General features: G+C 38.8%; 1 protein-coding gene across 4 annotated transcripts in view; it reads right to left on the bottom strand.

The window, feature by feature from the left end:
* Positions 1 to 15,932, bottom strand: part of ADCYAP1R1 (ADCYAP receptor type I) — a 135,820-nt gene that overhangs the window by 18,656 nt on the left and 101,232 nt on the right. For all 4 annotated transcript variants that reach the window (XM_079300502.1, XM_079300504.1, XM_079300503.1 and 1 more), the window contains 4 exons: positions 14,605 to 14,758; positions 10,090 to 10,150; positions 5,540 to 5,609; positions 3,461 to 3,552 (listed from right to left, as the gene is read on the bottom strand). In XM_079300502.1, coding sequence (XP_079156628.1) covers positions 3,461 to 3,552; positions 5,540 to 5,609; positions 10,090 to 10,150; positions 14,605 to 14,758 — 377 coding nt within the window. The remainder of the gene's footprint in view (positions 1 to 3,460; positions 3,553 to 5,539; positions 5,610 to 10,089; positions 10,151 to 14,604; positions 14,759 to 15,932) is intronic.

The raw sequence follows: 15,932 nt of genomic DNA on the forward strand, positions 1-15,932 counted from the left end.
GGGTGAGAAACCTGCCTAAACTATGTTAATAGCTGTCCTAATTACTCAAAGAATATAATAAATAGCTCTTTATGCTTCCCCACCACCTGGGGATCTCAGAGCTTCTCCCTCAGATAAAAATCTATTCCATTTGCATTACTGATCTTGCTTCAGTTTGATGCTTAATTTGGCAGAATTATTCAGGACTGACACAAGATTAACTGAAACCAGACATGTTTCAAGAAAAAAAATCTCACAACTTTGTCACTCCTCACACTAAAAAGTAACTAATGGTTATGATGACTATTGGGAGGAAGTATGAAAGTTTCCTAGAAAAATAAACCAAAATAATAATATAATTAAAATTATCATTAGAGGGGCTTCTTCTATTTCTTTTTTGGATTCCTGCCTCAGCTGATAGACATTTTAACGAACCTATACTTTAGATACCCCCAATATTTTCAGCTGTAAAGAGGAGTTTCTCTAAAAAATATCAGCAAAAGAAAGATGGAGGGATTGCTTTGGCAGAACCTGGTGGGTTTTTGGTCTCAGGCTGAGATGGGAGCAGCAGCATGCAGGCAGCTCCCAGGAGAACTGAAGGCTTGAGGAAAGGCTGGGGAGGGATGAGGCTGGTGATGAATGACTGAGCACACAAGGGGAGAAAATGGAACTTCAGAACCACAGAAGCACTTGGCCACTCCAGGAAAATTGTTAGGAATTAGCAACATGTCTCCAAGTTTTTGTCAGCCTAAAGGCAAAGGCTGTTGCACACAATGATCAAGTTGATTAGAGAGGAAGTCTAATTTTTTTTTTTTTTTTTTTTTTTTTTTAATGGTGGTAAAGCCTTGATAATGCTCAGCAAAAATGGTTTGATTTATTTTAAGGCAAATCTTACATTCTCCAGTAGCTACACTGCATTAATTAAGCCTCAGTTCCCCTGCAGTGCTCTCTTCTGTTATGGTCCTGTCATAGCTCCCAGCTAACTTTTCCACTGGGAGATTTTAATAATGAATGCACAGTGGTAGCAATATATGATTAATCTTTGAATTTAAGCCCATCCCCAGGGCTTTAAAAATCAAATACAGGCTTAAGTGCTTTGCAGAACCATCACCAGAGTGTCTATGAAGTAGAACTAGAGGTAGATTTTTTCTGACAAAAGTAGTCATTAAAAGGACCCGAACTTAAACATCTACAAAACTTATAAAAAAGAAATCCTGCTCAAAGTCAGTAGCCAAGTTTTTGGTGTCTTTAATTTTATTTTTTTGATCCTGTACCAGCTGTCTAAAGGATTATTCCAAAAAACAGAAGACTGGTATTAGAATAAATCTCTATCCCTGCAGATCCATGTGGTATTACCTTCAGAAACAGGCTGAAAATCCTTCCTCAACCTCATCATTTCTCACCTAGCAAAGGGAAAGTGCTTAAAGATGTTCTGGAGTAAAGATCTGGATGAGGAATTTGGTCTGATGGAATGATGCTATAATAGGTTGAAAGAGCAAAATAGAACATGGAAAATGCTTAATATGAGCCACAGTCTAAATGTGAAATATTTCAATATGGTGGCAGAACCAGATTATGATCTATGGTCTTCCTTCCTTACAAGCTCTCTTTTTACAGGGTATGTGTGCACAAATATCAACTCTGTCTGGTGGATATCTGCACAGAATTTTTAATTTCATTCCTTTCTGTCGTCCCTGTGTGAACTTTTCAAATCTGTTTGGATAAACAACACTCCATAACACACACATCAATGCGAGATCCATTTATACACGCCCGCTTATAAAAGTTGCAAAAAAATGTGAGAAAAAAATAATGGCAGCGAATGGAACAGAAAATATGATGTTTTCTCTTGGTTTTGGTGGCCAACTATACACATAGGAAAAACACCAGCAAAACCCAGTCACCATATTGACCCAAGATGACGAGGGGTGTTTGATAATCCAGTTAAATCTTTGGAGTCCATGGCATGCTTTGCTTCATGGGTGAGATGTGCAGACACCAAACATGAAAACTCAGACTCAGAAGGAGCTCTGCACATCTCAGGTGTTAATTACAATCTAAGGCTCAGGGGTGACTTCCCAGCAGCACATCCATGGGAAGCCTTCATGCAAACCCATGGCAGACCATGCACAAGTTAACCTAGCCATTAATTCTCATCCTCAGTTTTATTTCTGAGGTAAATCCACTCACAGAATCAGTTTAAAGCATTATTTTTGGCTGTGGAAACAGAGCTTAGAGCAAGAGGAAAGGGACAGTGTTTTCAGTAAGTGGTTGTCTGCCTACAGACATGAAAATTGATGTAGGAAATATTATTATTTAATGCAAATCTAAACTAGATAATAGGAGGCAAAAAGAAAAGTAGGCATCTGGAGGACATATTTTACCCTGAAAATTGTTGTTTAGATGGATGACATCATTATACCATGATTGTGGTTAGTTAGGCTGAGACTAATCACTGGATAATTGTATTTGCTGTAAAATGAGCATCTCCTACCTCACCCTAACATTTTTTAGTTTTATTTAAGGTGTTCACAGCTTGCCTACTTTCATCAGGAATTTAGTACTAAATTAAATAATCTGACTTATATCTGTGAGGGCAAGAAAATAGTCAAGCTCACAAAAAAATCCCCAAACCAAATGTGTGCAGTGTTTAGGCCAACACCAGAGGTTGCTGCCCCATATCCCAGTTATTCCAGAGGATTATATAATTTTTATATGGAGGATGACTTCATGCACTCAAAATAATAATAGTAATAATAGTAATAATAGTAATAATAATAATAATAGTAATAATAATAATAATAATAATAAAATAGTAATGATGACCACCTCACCTGGCCAATCTCTGCCTCTTATGAGGTGGAAACTAATAAAAAGGATTCCAGCTTTAAAAAAAACCAAAAAGCTACAAACATCTAGAGGAAAATTTTAGGATTTGTGTGCATTTTAAAACAACTTCAAGGGTGTGTGTTAAATATTTAGTTAAAGTGGAATGTATTTAAGTTTACAAGAAACATGGACATAAGCATATCTAGGGGATCTTCCTACACTATAATTCAGCCTAAAGTTAATTAAACCTTTTCACCAAATCTCATTGATTGCAGTGAACTTTAAAGTTATGAAGCACAGCAAACCATCCCATCCATTGTTGTATGATAATTTTTATACCTGATTAATATGTTAATTTTCAGATAATTGATGTGTAAAAACCTAAGATTTGGTTTGGGTTTGTTTTAAAATCTTGTATTTATGCTTATTTTATAGGCCTTTTAAAGAAAGGTGAAAGCTGGTATTAAAATGCACTTTCACAGCTGATGGATTGAAAAACTAACGTAAAAATCAATCAAAATAATTGAATAGACCTTGCAACTCTTTTCAAAAATTAACCTAATTCAACAGAAGATCCGTTTTTTTTACTTTGTGGGTTTTTCCTATGTGTATATCAGAAATTTAAATTGATCACTGCTTTATTTGTACTTACAAGTAAATGCTGGATTCATTGCCCCCGATATCAGGTGACTGGAGTTTCTGCACAAGTATCACAATTATGCCAATAAAAAGCACAAAGTTTATCTGGGGGAAAGAAAAATAAGGAAAAAATTGTGACAATGACATACTTTTATAAAGTATGACGAGACATTCCCAATAACTTGCTGCTTACATCCCCTTTTTCTTCTCCAAACCTCAATCTAAAAGTTTTATAGGGTCAAAGTTAATGGGGAAAGTTCACAAGGGTCTTATCTCCATTGCTGCAGCTAAAATGAGGCAGATTTTTTGAAGGTTGAAGAGGAAGAGAAGAGAAGAGAAGAGAAGAGAAGAGAAGAGAAGAGAAGAGAAGAGAAGAGAAGAGAAGAGAAGAGAAGAGAAGAGAAGAGAGAGAAGAGAAGAGAAGAGAAGAGAAGAGAAGAGAAGAGAAGAGAAGAGAAGAGAAGAGAAGAGAAGAGAAGAGAAGAGAAGAGAAGAGAAGAGAAGAGAAGAGAAGAGAAGAGAAGAGAAGCATAAATGGAAAAGTTTCAACATTTTTCATTATCAACCTGTGCAGAGTAAAAAAAAAGATCTCTACACCAAAAAAAAAAAAAAACCCACCAAAAAAAAAAAAACCACAAAACAACCAAAAAAACCCAAAAAAACCCCATAAAAGACTTCAAGAATAAAGACATTTTAACTCCCATTTTTTTGACTAAGGGACTTCTCAGTTTAACAGATTCCATTTGTTTTAAAAACCTGGAGAATTATAAAATTAATTTATTTCAATGTTTCGGCTTGAGATTTGTCTATCAACTCCACAGCTTCTTAAAGGCAGAACAGTGGCAATTTATGTTGGTCCATTATAAAATCTCATACTCCTATAGGAAGATCAGAGATTGAACATGAGCATTTTTTCCAGTGTCTGATTTGAGGACTACAAAGAGATGGAGAAGTCCAGTTGTCCCTTGTTTCTTTCATGCCTTCAAAAGAAACCAGGTTTAACTGGTTCCCCAAGCAGAACATGATCCTTCATAGAGCATGCCTGCAAAACAGGGAAATTCACATGGACAAAACCCTTGGATCATTGAACCATCTCTGTTTTGGGGCTGAAATTGGCTGAAATTCCTTTCAGTTATCTGATGACTGCTGGACTTTATAGAGCTGTCCAAAGATTTCAAAGGAGAAACACCAAACCTGAAGAAAACCTCTAGTTTTATTGGCTACCTGTGATTTGGATGTCTGAATTCCCACAAAACTTGCTGAAAACCTGCTTAATTCTGTCTGTGGAGAGTGGAGAACAACTTTAAGGTGCCCAGAATGAGACACATGTGGCAAGCCTGACAGATTTTCAGTTGCCACTGACCATATTGTCCAGGAGCTCAATTTATTTTCCTAAATGCAGGAGCCCAACAGCATTTTAAAATCCCCATATTATTTTGAGTTCCCTTCTCTTCAGATATTCAAAATCCATCTGTACACAATCCTGAATTACATGTTCTAGGGAATCCTGCTTGGTTGGACCAAATGACTTTCAGTGATCCTTTCCAATTTTAGCCATTCTGTGAAGCCCAAACAGGGCACTTTAAACCCCTCAGTTCTCCATGTGCAGGTATCTGACAAAATTTCAGCCAAAACCAAGACCTCCATCAATTAAAGAGAGCTTGCTGATAATTTTGCATCCTGCACTGAGACCAAGTGCTATTTTAAAGCTAATTTTAGATAAATGTGAAGTTTATCCCAGTCTATTTTCCTGGTTATTGACATTTACAGTGAAGCCCTGGATTCACTTGGATCCCACTTGGCTTTCAGATGTCACCCCACTTGGCCCAGAATTTCCATATATCACATCTGCCAGACCCAGACAAATGTTCCACATGCTCTGGGGGTCTTAGTTATGACATTTATGTCTGTGTTTAAGCAACTGAATAACTCCTTTGCTTGCAGGCAGTGCTCCATTATTAAATTTGTATTAATCCTTCTTAATAATGAAATAATAATGAGGTAATAATCCAGCACAGGGATGCAGCATGGTGTGTGAAGTATTGGAAGGTGTTTGAATTAGTTATTTGTGTCTTCTCCAGGTGCCACTCACCATGATTGACCCAACCACAGGACCCTTGATCACCCACCACAAGGCAGTGTTGTCATTCATGTCCCAGCAGCTGCAGTCGTCAAGGAAAGAATGGGATGGGGAAAGAGAAGGAAAGAAAACAAGACATAACAATGAAATTCATGAACTTGCGACTGTTTTTAAGGGGGCAGAATGTGGGAGATTGTTTTTGCAGCTAAATTGTTTTATTGAAGTTTGAAGTGATAGTTCTTTAGTTTTTTAAAATTCTGGTTGTTTTTTTTTTTTTAAGCCTCCATATAATCATTTAGAAGTTAAAAAAAAGTATTTCTGTGGCAGTTTCAATAGTACTTCTTATTAAACAGATTATATATTTTGGAAAACACTTTAAGTGTGTTTCTATGTCTTTAATACAACCATAAAGTTGTCCCTTTAAAAAAAAAAAAAAAAAAAGTATATATACATCAATGGATGGAGTTTTTTTAGATGGTTGTTCCAAAATTTGGTGTCTCACTTCCTTTTCCAGGTTAACAGATATGAATGTTGGTGTTTCAGATCCTGATACAAAGATTTTTACACATTTCCAGTACACCAGGATCCTGGTTGTATTCACATACTGGGAATTTTTCCAGTCATTGGGTTGCAAGTCCTATCCAGGATTCATCTGAGAAGGGTCAAATACTGAGCAACAGTTGGGGTCTGCTCCTTTGTTAAGCTGTTACTAGTGACTTATCATAAATAAAATCACATTTCTACCCCAGAGTTTAAAATCTTTATCTCAAATCACCACAGGATTCTGCAGAAGTTTATTTCACACAGGTGCACTTGGATATTCAAATATATGGTTTATATTTATAGAGGTTTTTAATGTTAATACACATTTTTAGAGCTAGAAAACCAATAATAATGAAAATAATCTTATTTTCCAGGCTGTGCTATACTATTATAATGACTACTATTTATTATTGAGAAATGTCTTTATGACTATTTTAAGTCATCAACAATTTGTCAGCTAAAAATTTTCTTTCATTTGTCTCCATTTTCTTCCTCTGATTTTCTTCATAAAAAATATAAAATCTCAGAATCTGTCTACTTTGTACCTGCAGTTCTGAGAAGGAGTTTTTCCTTCACACTGGGAAAAGAGCCAAAGTCCCAGCAGAGGCTGTCATGGTGCATTTATCAAATGCCAAAAAAACAATTGGGAAGAACATACAGGAATAAAACACTGCTGGTCTCATGAGAGCTTAATGCACCTTGGGTATCATTTAAATGGTTGTGTGGTAGCATCTGGGGAAAAGTAAAAATCTTTAAACAAAACTATATACATGTGTAAAAGTTAAAATCCCATCCTCAAAGTAGGTCTGAGAGAAATCCCAAATGGCTGAATGATGTCTGGTTTAGAAATTTCAGTTAAATTTTCAGTTGAACAATATTCATTATTTTCAGTTGAACAATATTTCTGTATTCAGATGGGCAATATTTTACTGGATTCCTATAAAAGCAACAATAAGGATTTGTGTGGTTCAGCTGGTGAGAACTGAGAAAATTTAGAGGTGGGGTGTCAAATTTACACAAAATTATGTAGTTTTGTTTCTGTTTGCACAGCATGGAAACCTGAAATCACCCAAAATCTAAAGGGCTGATGACTGAGATTTTCAAGTGCAAATTAATATTTCTGATTTATATCACTTTGGATGCCTCAATTTAAAATATCTGAGAGGGGATAAATGCTCAGAGGGATCTCCTCACTTACAGTCTGCAAATCAGGTCAGTGATCAACAATGGCATGGGCCTAAAATCATCAATTATCTTTTAAATTCTTTGAATGCATTTATAAATTAGGAGTTGTCTACTGAAAATTACCCATTATTTGCAGAGCTCAACCTCCTTATGATGAACATTAAATCTGCCCTGAAAGTCTTTGGTGAATTGACCAATGTTGGAAGAATCTGGGAAAATTCTCACATTAATTTGGCTTCACAAAACATATTGAATGGCAGCTTGTCTGTTTAGAATGAGGAATTACAAGGGTAGGAATCCACCTCCTGTAATTCCACTTATCTGATTATAGAGACCAACATCCCAGTTAATTATCCCAGAATCTGGGTGGGACAGAGAATCTTGGAGGTTGTTTTTACTTTCTTTTTTCCACACTGAGGTTTTTTTTAAATGTGTACTCTGGGGTGGTGCATTGTCCCCTACAAATTCCTCTTCTCAGATCTCTCTACTTTTTTCTTCTCTTTTTAGACCTTCTCTTTTGCTTAGACCACTCCTCTGTTTTTACAGGACAAGTCCCCAGTGAGCTCAGTTCCCAAATTCCACCTTGTGGATGTCAACAATGAATCAGATCAAGCTCACACAGAGATTTTTTTCCAAGGACTTTCAAGTCACAGTCCCTGTGACACCTACAGGAAAAACGTGGGGGAAGGAACCACCATCTCCTCCTCAGATTAAAAAAAAAATGGGAATGCATGACAGAATATTTGGAATTTTCTGTTCTATGCAAACAAGCTCCCTAATTTCTGTCACATGCTTCCCTACAGAGCAGGTCAGACAGGCAGGATGAAAAGAAATTTTTCTTTTCCAGGAGGGATGAAGGGAAAGGAGCCAGGGGGCTGGGGAAGGGATGTGATTTCCATTTGCAAAGGCCAGAGGATGATCTCTGGTGCAGGTCTGGAGAAACTCCACTGAAATCAGGAGCAGAGCTCTGGATCAGCTGCATTTATCCCCTCAATCCTGGCATAGCAATGGGAGTCAGGAGCTGAACTTGAGGGAACTCTGCCAGATTTAAAAGGAACAGGCAGGAGGGGACTCAGTCTCTGAGCTTGAATTTCAGTCCATTCCTTTGCCACTGTGGTTTTCCAGTTCAGTAATTTCCACAAGGTTTTCAGGCTCATGCTGGCTTCTCCCCCACCCCCAGAACAATGATGGCTGATTTTTTTTAAAAAGCAACCACTGAAATTCTCAGCTGAAACCTGTCTAAATGTCTTGCATGCTAAATAGTTTCTCTACATAAAAGGAATGGTTTTTTGTGGGTTTTTGTTTGTTTTTTTTTTTTTTTTTAAATTCTTCTTTTTCCTTCTGTGAGACATTCTCCCAACCTGCAAAATGCAAGGGCTGTTTGGACTTGTAAGAGAAATTAGTGCCAGTGCTGTAATCCTAATAATGACACAACAGGGGTTTCTGGCTTGTTTAGCACGGAAATAAATGATTTAATTTGTCTTAATGTCAAAATAGAACATTGGGTCACAGCATTGGCATCCCCAGTAGAGGAAAGGCTTTATTTGCTTTCCAGAGAGAGTCTGAAAGAACAAGGATGAAGAAAACCTAACAGAACAATGAGTTTTGTAGAAATTTTGCATCCAAGTATCTCCAGTATTGGTCTAAATTAAAGCATAACCCTCAATGAATTGCAAATGGGATTTGGGTACAAAGTGCCTTTCCCTCAGTTCTGTGTTTTCACAGAACCACTGACTGATTTTTGAAATTTGACTCAGTCTGCCTCATCTTTTCCAACATTTCACCAGGTTTAAACATGAAAAAGCTTTGCCAAGTTTTTATTTTCAGGGTGTAACTCCACCTCCATTCCGTCCTGCCACACCTGCTGCTCTCTCAGAGCAGACACTGACCACCAAAATATTCAGGTCCAGCTCTCAGAGCACTTTTCCTTTCAGTCTTTAGAACAGGATATTTGCAGCTTTTTTTCTCTATCAAACAACACAATTTGGGAAGGACCTACCCTTTGGAATTCTTTATGAAATATTTTTGTTTTCCAAACTGAAGACAGAATGCAGATTTCTGTCTCACCCCTCTTCATCTTTCCTACAAAACTCATGGCAAACCCTCCGCAGTGGGAAGCTGAACTCCTAATTGCCCTGGTAAATCAAAGCTCAGCAATGGCTTGTGCAGATTTCCTCCATTGTACTAGATTTATCTAAAATAATTTTTACAGCTGAGTTCATTATCTTCATCTTTCTCCACAATCAGAGGGAAAGATGCAGAGAATTTCATGGGATTCCACTCACAGCTCTTGTAGGATGAGGCAAACCATATCCAGAACTCCAGTAATTTAATGGAGCAGGGAATGGGGTCAGCTGCAGGTTTACAAGCCTGAATCCTCTGGTGGAACAGACACCAAACTGTAACTCTATGAACAGAAAATTACCTGAACTCTGGACCTAAATTATGTTTGTACACAAATGGATGTCAGAAACGAAAGGAGAAAATGGAGCAAGAGGAAATTGCCTTGTCTCAAGCTGTGCCAGGGGAGGTTCAGGATGGGTATCAGGAAGAATTTTTTCACAAAAAGGGTTTTTGAACTTTGGATGGGGCTGCCCAGGGATGTTTGGACTCCACATTCCTGGAGGTGCCCAAGGAATTCCTGGAGGTGGCACTGAGAGCTCTGAGCTGGGGACAAGGTAGGGATCAGGCACAGCTTGGACTCTGTGACCTTGGAGGTCTTTCTCAACCTGAATGATTCTTTGATTCTGTGCTCTGCAACCACCACATTCCTGTGGCACCCTTGCCATGGTGCTGGATGCACCTGGGATCATTCCCCACACAGCAGCACCTACCCAGTGTCATCGAAGTGAAGCCTCAGCACTGCCCAGACAGTGACACAAATTGTTGGGGTACCTGCAGGGGACAAGACAGAGACACATGAACAGTCCAGACACACTTGGTATTCACTAAGGAGCATTGATGCAGCCTCTCCACTGAGGTTTTGTTTCCTAACAGCATTTGTGCATGGGATAATGCAATTTATTGAGTTAATTCAGAGCTCCAGAAACATCCTCCTCAAGCAGGGGTGGGATTGTAGCAGCAGAACTGGGAGCAGGAAAGAATGATGCTGTGCCAGGTCATTATTGCTCAGGGTTTTACTGCATCTGGTTGCATGAAGAATAAAACAAATCTGGGCAGGACAGATTCAACCACATCCGTGTCTAGAGCTACTGGAATCCTGCAAGAATTGCAGTGCCAGATGTTGAGCTGGAATGGCAGTTTTGGATTCTGTGTATTCTTCTGTGGTTTTGTTGTAAATGATTTACATATGTTGCATTTCTCTCTGTTGCTGTTTAAATAACCAGTTTTTCTTATTTAACCAAAGCAAATCCATAGATGAGCAGTTCCCTCTGCTCATAGGAATGTCTAGTTTTTTTCATTAAAAAAATACCAAAACAAAATAACAGACTCCAAAAAGAGAATATTAGAGTAAGGATTCAATTCCTATTTCAGACATTTCTTCACTTCCAAAAAATGCATGTAAAATGCAAATTTAATTAAAACAATAAGAACCCACTGAGAAACCTGGATTTATTTTCCTTTCTGAAAATACTAGAAGTATGTTTCTTTTTCTCCAGTGGAAATATTTTTATAAAATAATGCATTTATGAAAGATGACCCTAGGTAAGTAGGATCTTCCATGTATGGTAAATAAAATCTTTGACTAAGAAACTGCTGACATCTGTTCAGGCACCACTGGAAAAATAAAGTGCTAAAAAGCAAACAAAACAAGGACCTTGATAACCTCAGCTCCCAGCAGTGAACAAGACTGTGGTGAGTTGACAGGAACAATTATATTTAATACACTTTGCAAGGCTGTGTTGATGTCACACTAATTAGTCAGTCATTTGAACCCACTTAGACAAGTCTCTGTCTAATCATATTCCCTCCATCAGCAATAAAAATATCCCTGTTAGGCCTGAGTGACTGATGGAGCCTTCCTCCTTCAAACAACCATACAGAGAAGAATTTAAAATGAAAATTAAATAAAAAATAAAATGTCAGGCTTAGGGGAGAAGAAATCATGCATTTTTAATTTCAGTGGAAGTCTGCTTTTCTCCCAGGTGAATACCTAGAAAACACTGAGAAAAAAAATAAAAGCTTTTTGCCCTTAAAGGACTTCAAATTAATTTTTAAATTTCTAACTTTAATTTTATCAAAATAACTTTGCAATATCAAATATTTGCTCAGAGAAGCTGTGGGTCCCCCATCCTTAGAAGTGTTCTAGGCTGGGCTGGATGAGGCTTGGAGCAGCATGGGATGGTGGAAAGTGTCCAGGAAAAGGGGGTGGGAATGAGATGAATTTTTAAATCTCTTCCAATCCAATCCAATCCATTCTATGATTCTATAAACCATGGGTCTCATGTTTTATTTTGTTTCCTCTGTATAAATTTTGATGCTCTGAATAGTGTTTCAAATCCATAAAATGTGCAGAAAGGCAGAATTAAAACTAAATGTGTCACAAAAACACATTTAGAAACCCCACGTTTCAGATCAGCCTGGAGTTTTGAACCATCTGATGGATATATGGATATATGGATATATGGATATATGGATATATGGATATATGCAGTATGCCCCACGTTGGGCGCCAACTGCAGTATGCTGTAACTCCTTCCTAGCTATTTACTGTCTTAGTCTCTAAAAAGGAGCTAGGCACTGCATAAGATAAACAAAGGTTCAAAAGAGGCTCCTTGCCTTCCTCAATATTCATAGTTTATTTCATGGTGGTCCCAGGGCAAAAGAGAGGAGGATCTCAGATAATGGTCTTTTCTAGGAAAGGGTCAGTGAGGGGAATTTGGCTCTCTGCCAATAGGATAGGGAGAGGAAGAAAGGGTTAAAGCATTCCTTATACCTCTGGTATTGGGTTACAACAGATATGCACACACTCACACTGCTTTTCTTTACATCAGAAGATTTATATCTCTCCATCTCCTCCTTTCCAGCTTCTGAGGAGCCTCAGAAAACAGAGAAGCCCTGAAGGCTGAGATTCATTCTTGCTGACTTTGTTAGGAGCAGGCACTAGCAAAGAGCTCAGGAAGGCAGCACTCCATCCAGAGAATTCAGCAGCACATTGCAGATTTAGGAAGGAAAAGCTGCCTGGATCAACAGAGCCATGTGCAGCTCTCATTAATCCCTTAAGATGAAGCCTCAGCACATTTGAACAAACAGACCATCAGCATCCAGATGCTGCAAAGTGCTGAGCTCTTGGTTCTTGCTGCTTCAGTGCAGCTCCCTCCCCACCAGCCCTGAGCTGAGGGGCTGTTCTTGCCCTCCAGGGATTGAATAATCCAGAGACTCTGTGGGCTTTGCAAATTGCCAATTGTTCCCACCAGGTCAGGGGAGCTGAAACGTGGGAGATGAGAAAATAATTGTGGGGAAAAACAAAACAAACAAGCAAACAAAAAAATACCACAAAAGAAAAAACCCCATTCAAATCTGGAGAGTTACTGATGGATATTATTGATGCTATTTTGGATCTGAAGTGATTTGAGAGTCTGGACTTGCTGAAATGAATCCAGAGGAGGCCACAGAGGTGCTCCAAGGACTGAAGCCCCTTTACTGGGGAGAAAAGCTGGAAGAGCTGGGAATGTTCATCTGGAGAGGGGAAGGATCCAGAGAGAGCTCAGAGCCCCTTACAGGGCCTGAAGGGGCTCCAGGAGAGCTGGAGAGGGATTTGGGATAAGGGATGGAGGGACAGGACACAAGGAATGGCTTCAGACTGCCAGAGGGCAGGGATGGATGGGATATTGGGATGGAATTCTTCCCTGTGAGGATGGTGAGGGGCTGGAATAGAATTCCCAGAGAAGCTGTGGCTGACCCTGGATCCCTGGAAGTGTCCAAGGCCAGGCTGGATGGGGCTTGGAGCAGCCTGGGACAGTGGAAGGTGTCCTTGCCACGACAGGGGTTGTATAGATGATTTTTAATGTCCCTTCAAACCCAAACCATTCTGGAATTCTCTGAAGGCTATAAATTGAGCAGTTATTATTTATGGCACTCAACTAAAAATTAAATATTTCGAGATAGCATTACAGGATGAATTGATCTGGACAGTTCATTCATTACAAGGACTGAAAAAAAATACCGAAGTCAGTTAATATATGCTGGTTTTCAGTATTCTCACATTCAGATAAATCTACAGATATGAAAATTGTGCAAACTTAATTAAAGGAACACAACCTCTGCTTTTTGTTCAGATTACAGAGATTTTACAGTTTGCAATTTTGCATCACTTTCTTTTCTAATTGTCAGATTTTCATGTACATAGCCCCCAGTTTCTCCTTGGGAACACACTTTTATCTCAGCTATAATATGATTATACAGCTGAGTATGGTACAAAAGGAACCCTGAACATCCTTTCCAACAATTTCTTTTCCAATAGCCTTTTCCAGGAACCATCTATTTCCAACAGCCTTTTTAAGGCACAGATTATTTATGATAATTTGTCCACTTCTTTCTCTCTATACCTTCTCTACCTCTGTACCTTCCAGAAATATTTTTTCTCTCTCCTGTAGGGAGTCTTTGCCAGGAGATGAAAATTTGGTATTGTGTACAGCTGCTTCAGGAGAGAAAAAAACAAGACCATCTGTTGATTTCTTGAAGGTTCAGGCTACATAAGGATGTTTTTTCAAAGGAGAGTAGTTTAAGGCAAGGTTTGTGTGTAGACCTTACACATGAATATACAGGATTATTCCTATTTCAGAAGTGTCTATAAGTATAAAAATTGAGTTTAACCTTCTCAGGGAACATTTTAAATGAATGTATTCTTCTTGATTCACCATCTGACTTCTGCAAAGAATTGCTTGCATTAACACATCACAGGAATCAATTTATATCCAGAAGGCCAGCATGAAAAATAATTACCATGGTGATCATCATTTAACTGGCTTTTCTGAAATAAATCTAGTTCCTTCCCAGTGCAAGTTTTTATTTGCCATCCAGGTAGGATAAGCAGACATGAATACCCTTTAGATACATTTTCAATTTAGTCATTATCTGGAAGAAAGGCATGAATTAAGCCTTAGAAAATGGACTGGACTTAGCCTTGCAGATTTGATTAAGCTGAAGAAGTTGATGTTAAGATCATATCCTGTAGGAGACAATTTTCCATAGATTACAACCCTGACAGAAACATGGTGTCCTCCAGATTTCAGTGCAACTCTATTCACATTAAAAAATCTCAATGCAGTTTGGGCTGCAGTGGTGCTTCTATACTAAAATTGAAATTATAGTTTGAAAATACCATGCATGGCTTGTGGAGTCATCCTGCACACCGAGACACATTAGAGACAAGAAGAGCCACTTACCCCAGCCAATGATTGTGTACCAGTAGAAATATCTCCTCTCTGGGAAGAAGGTTTCCACCAGCAAAGTGAAGAGGTACAACCCCTCAATGAACAGCCAGAAGTAGTTGGACATGACACAGTAGTGAAAAAACACCATCACTGCCTTGCATTCCACCTGCAGAGGATGGAGAAGAACAAAGTTATTCCTGCATTGCCTTGGCCTAACAGGAAAATGCTTCCAACCTCTCCAAATCTCTCAGTAGAAAGAGCTGGAGCTGGTGTTACACACTTTTAATGGTAAAGCTTTTAAAAATGTGAAGAATGTCAGGTATCATTTAGACAGCAAAGCCTGGAAGGGGAAGAAGCCAATTTTACCAGTGGGAAGTGGTCAGGGAGCATTTCAGAGCAGCTTGAGCATGTTCTGTATTGCTGAGGGCTCACAGCCCCAGTGAACAGCAATTGCTGGATTTAAGTCCCCTTCCAGGATTAAATGCAGGGAAGAAAATAATCCAGTTGTGTACTGAGAAACCCAGAGAAGGATGTGAAATGGCAGGATGACTGTGGAAAGCCCTGAGAGTGGGATCTGAAAGGATGAACCCTCCTGTGTGCAGCTGGAAATTGCACTTCCTTGCCATCCATCAGCTGTGCTGTCACTCAAAGACAGAAAATGGAAGTAAGTGTGAGGAAAAAGGAGGCTGAGTGATCAGCTGTAAAAAAAAAAAAAAAAAAAAGATGGAAGCTTTCATTTATGAACAAGAGGGGGAAGGAGAAAACTAAAGAAAAATGAAAAGTAGAAATAAAATTAAAATATAAAAATAGTTTTGAAAGGAACTGAGTTTGTTTAGGCTTGAGAAAAGGGGGCTCAGGGAGAACATAATTGCTCTCTACAGCTCCCTGACAGGAGGTGGTAACAAGGTCAGTCTCTTCTCCCAGGTAATAAACACTAGGACAAGAGAAAATTGGCTTAAACTGCATCAGGGGAGGTTTAGTTTGGATATGAAGAAAAAATTCTCTCTTGAGAGGGTTGTAAATCCCTGGAACAGGGCCCAGGTCAGTGGTGGAGTCACCATGCACAGAGGTGTTTAAAGGGGTGTAAATGTGGCACTTGGGGATGTGGTTTAGTGGTGAATTTGGCAGTGTTTGGGAATGGTTGGACTCAATTTTAGAAGGTTTTTTCAACCTAAATGATTCTGTGACAAAGGCCTAAGGTGGCAACTAAGCTCTACTCTGTGACAGTAGGATGCACTGGTCTTTCCAGTGCTGCACCCCAGAGAGATGCCATTAGTCCTACAAAAGTAGGATTTTTCCAAAAATCTGAGCAGAATCTATATAAAATGGAGGTTCCTGAT

Source organism: Erithacus rubecula, assembly GCF_903797595.1.
Source record: "Erithacus rubecula genome assembly, chromosome: 3".
NCBI classification, from domain to species: domain Eukaryota; kingdom Metazoa; phylum Chordata; class Aves; order Passeriformes; family Muscicapidae; genus Erithacus; species Erithacus rubecula.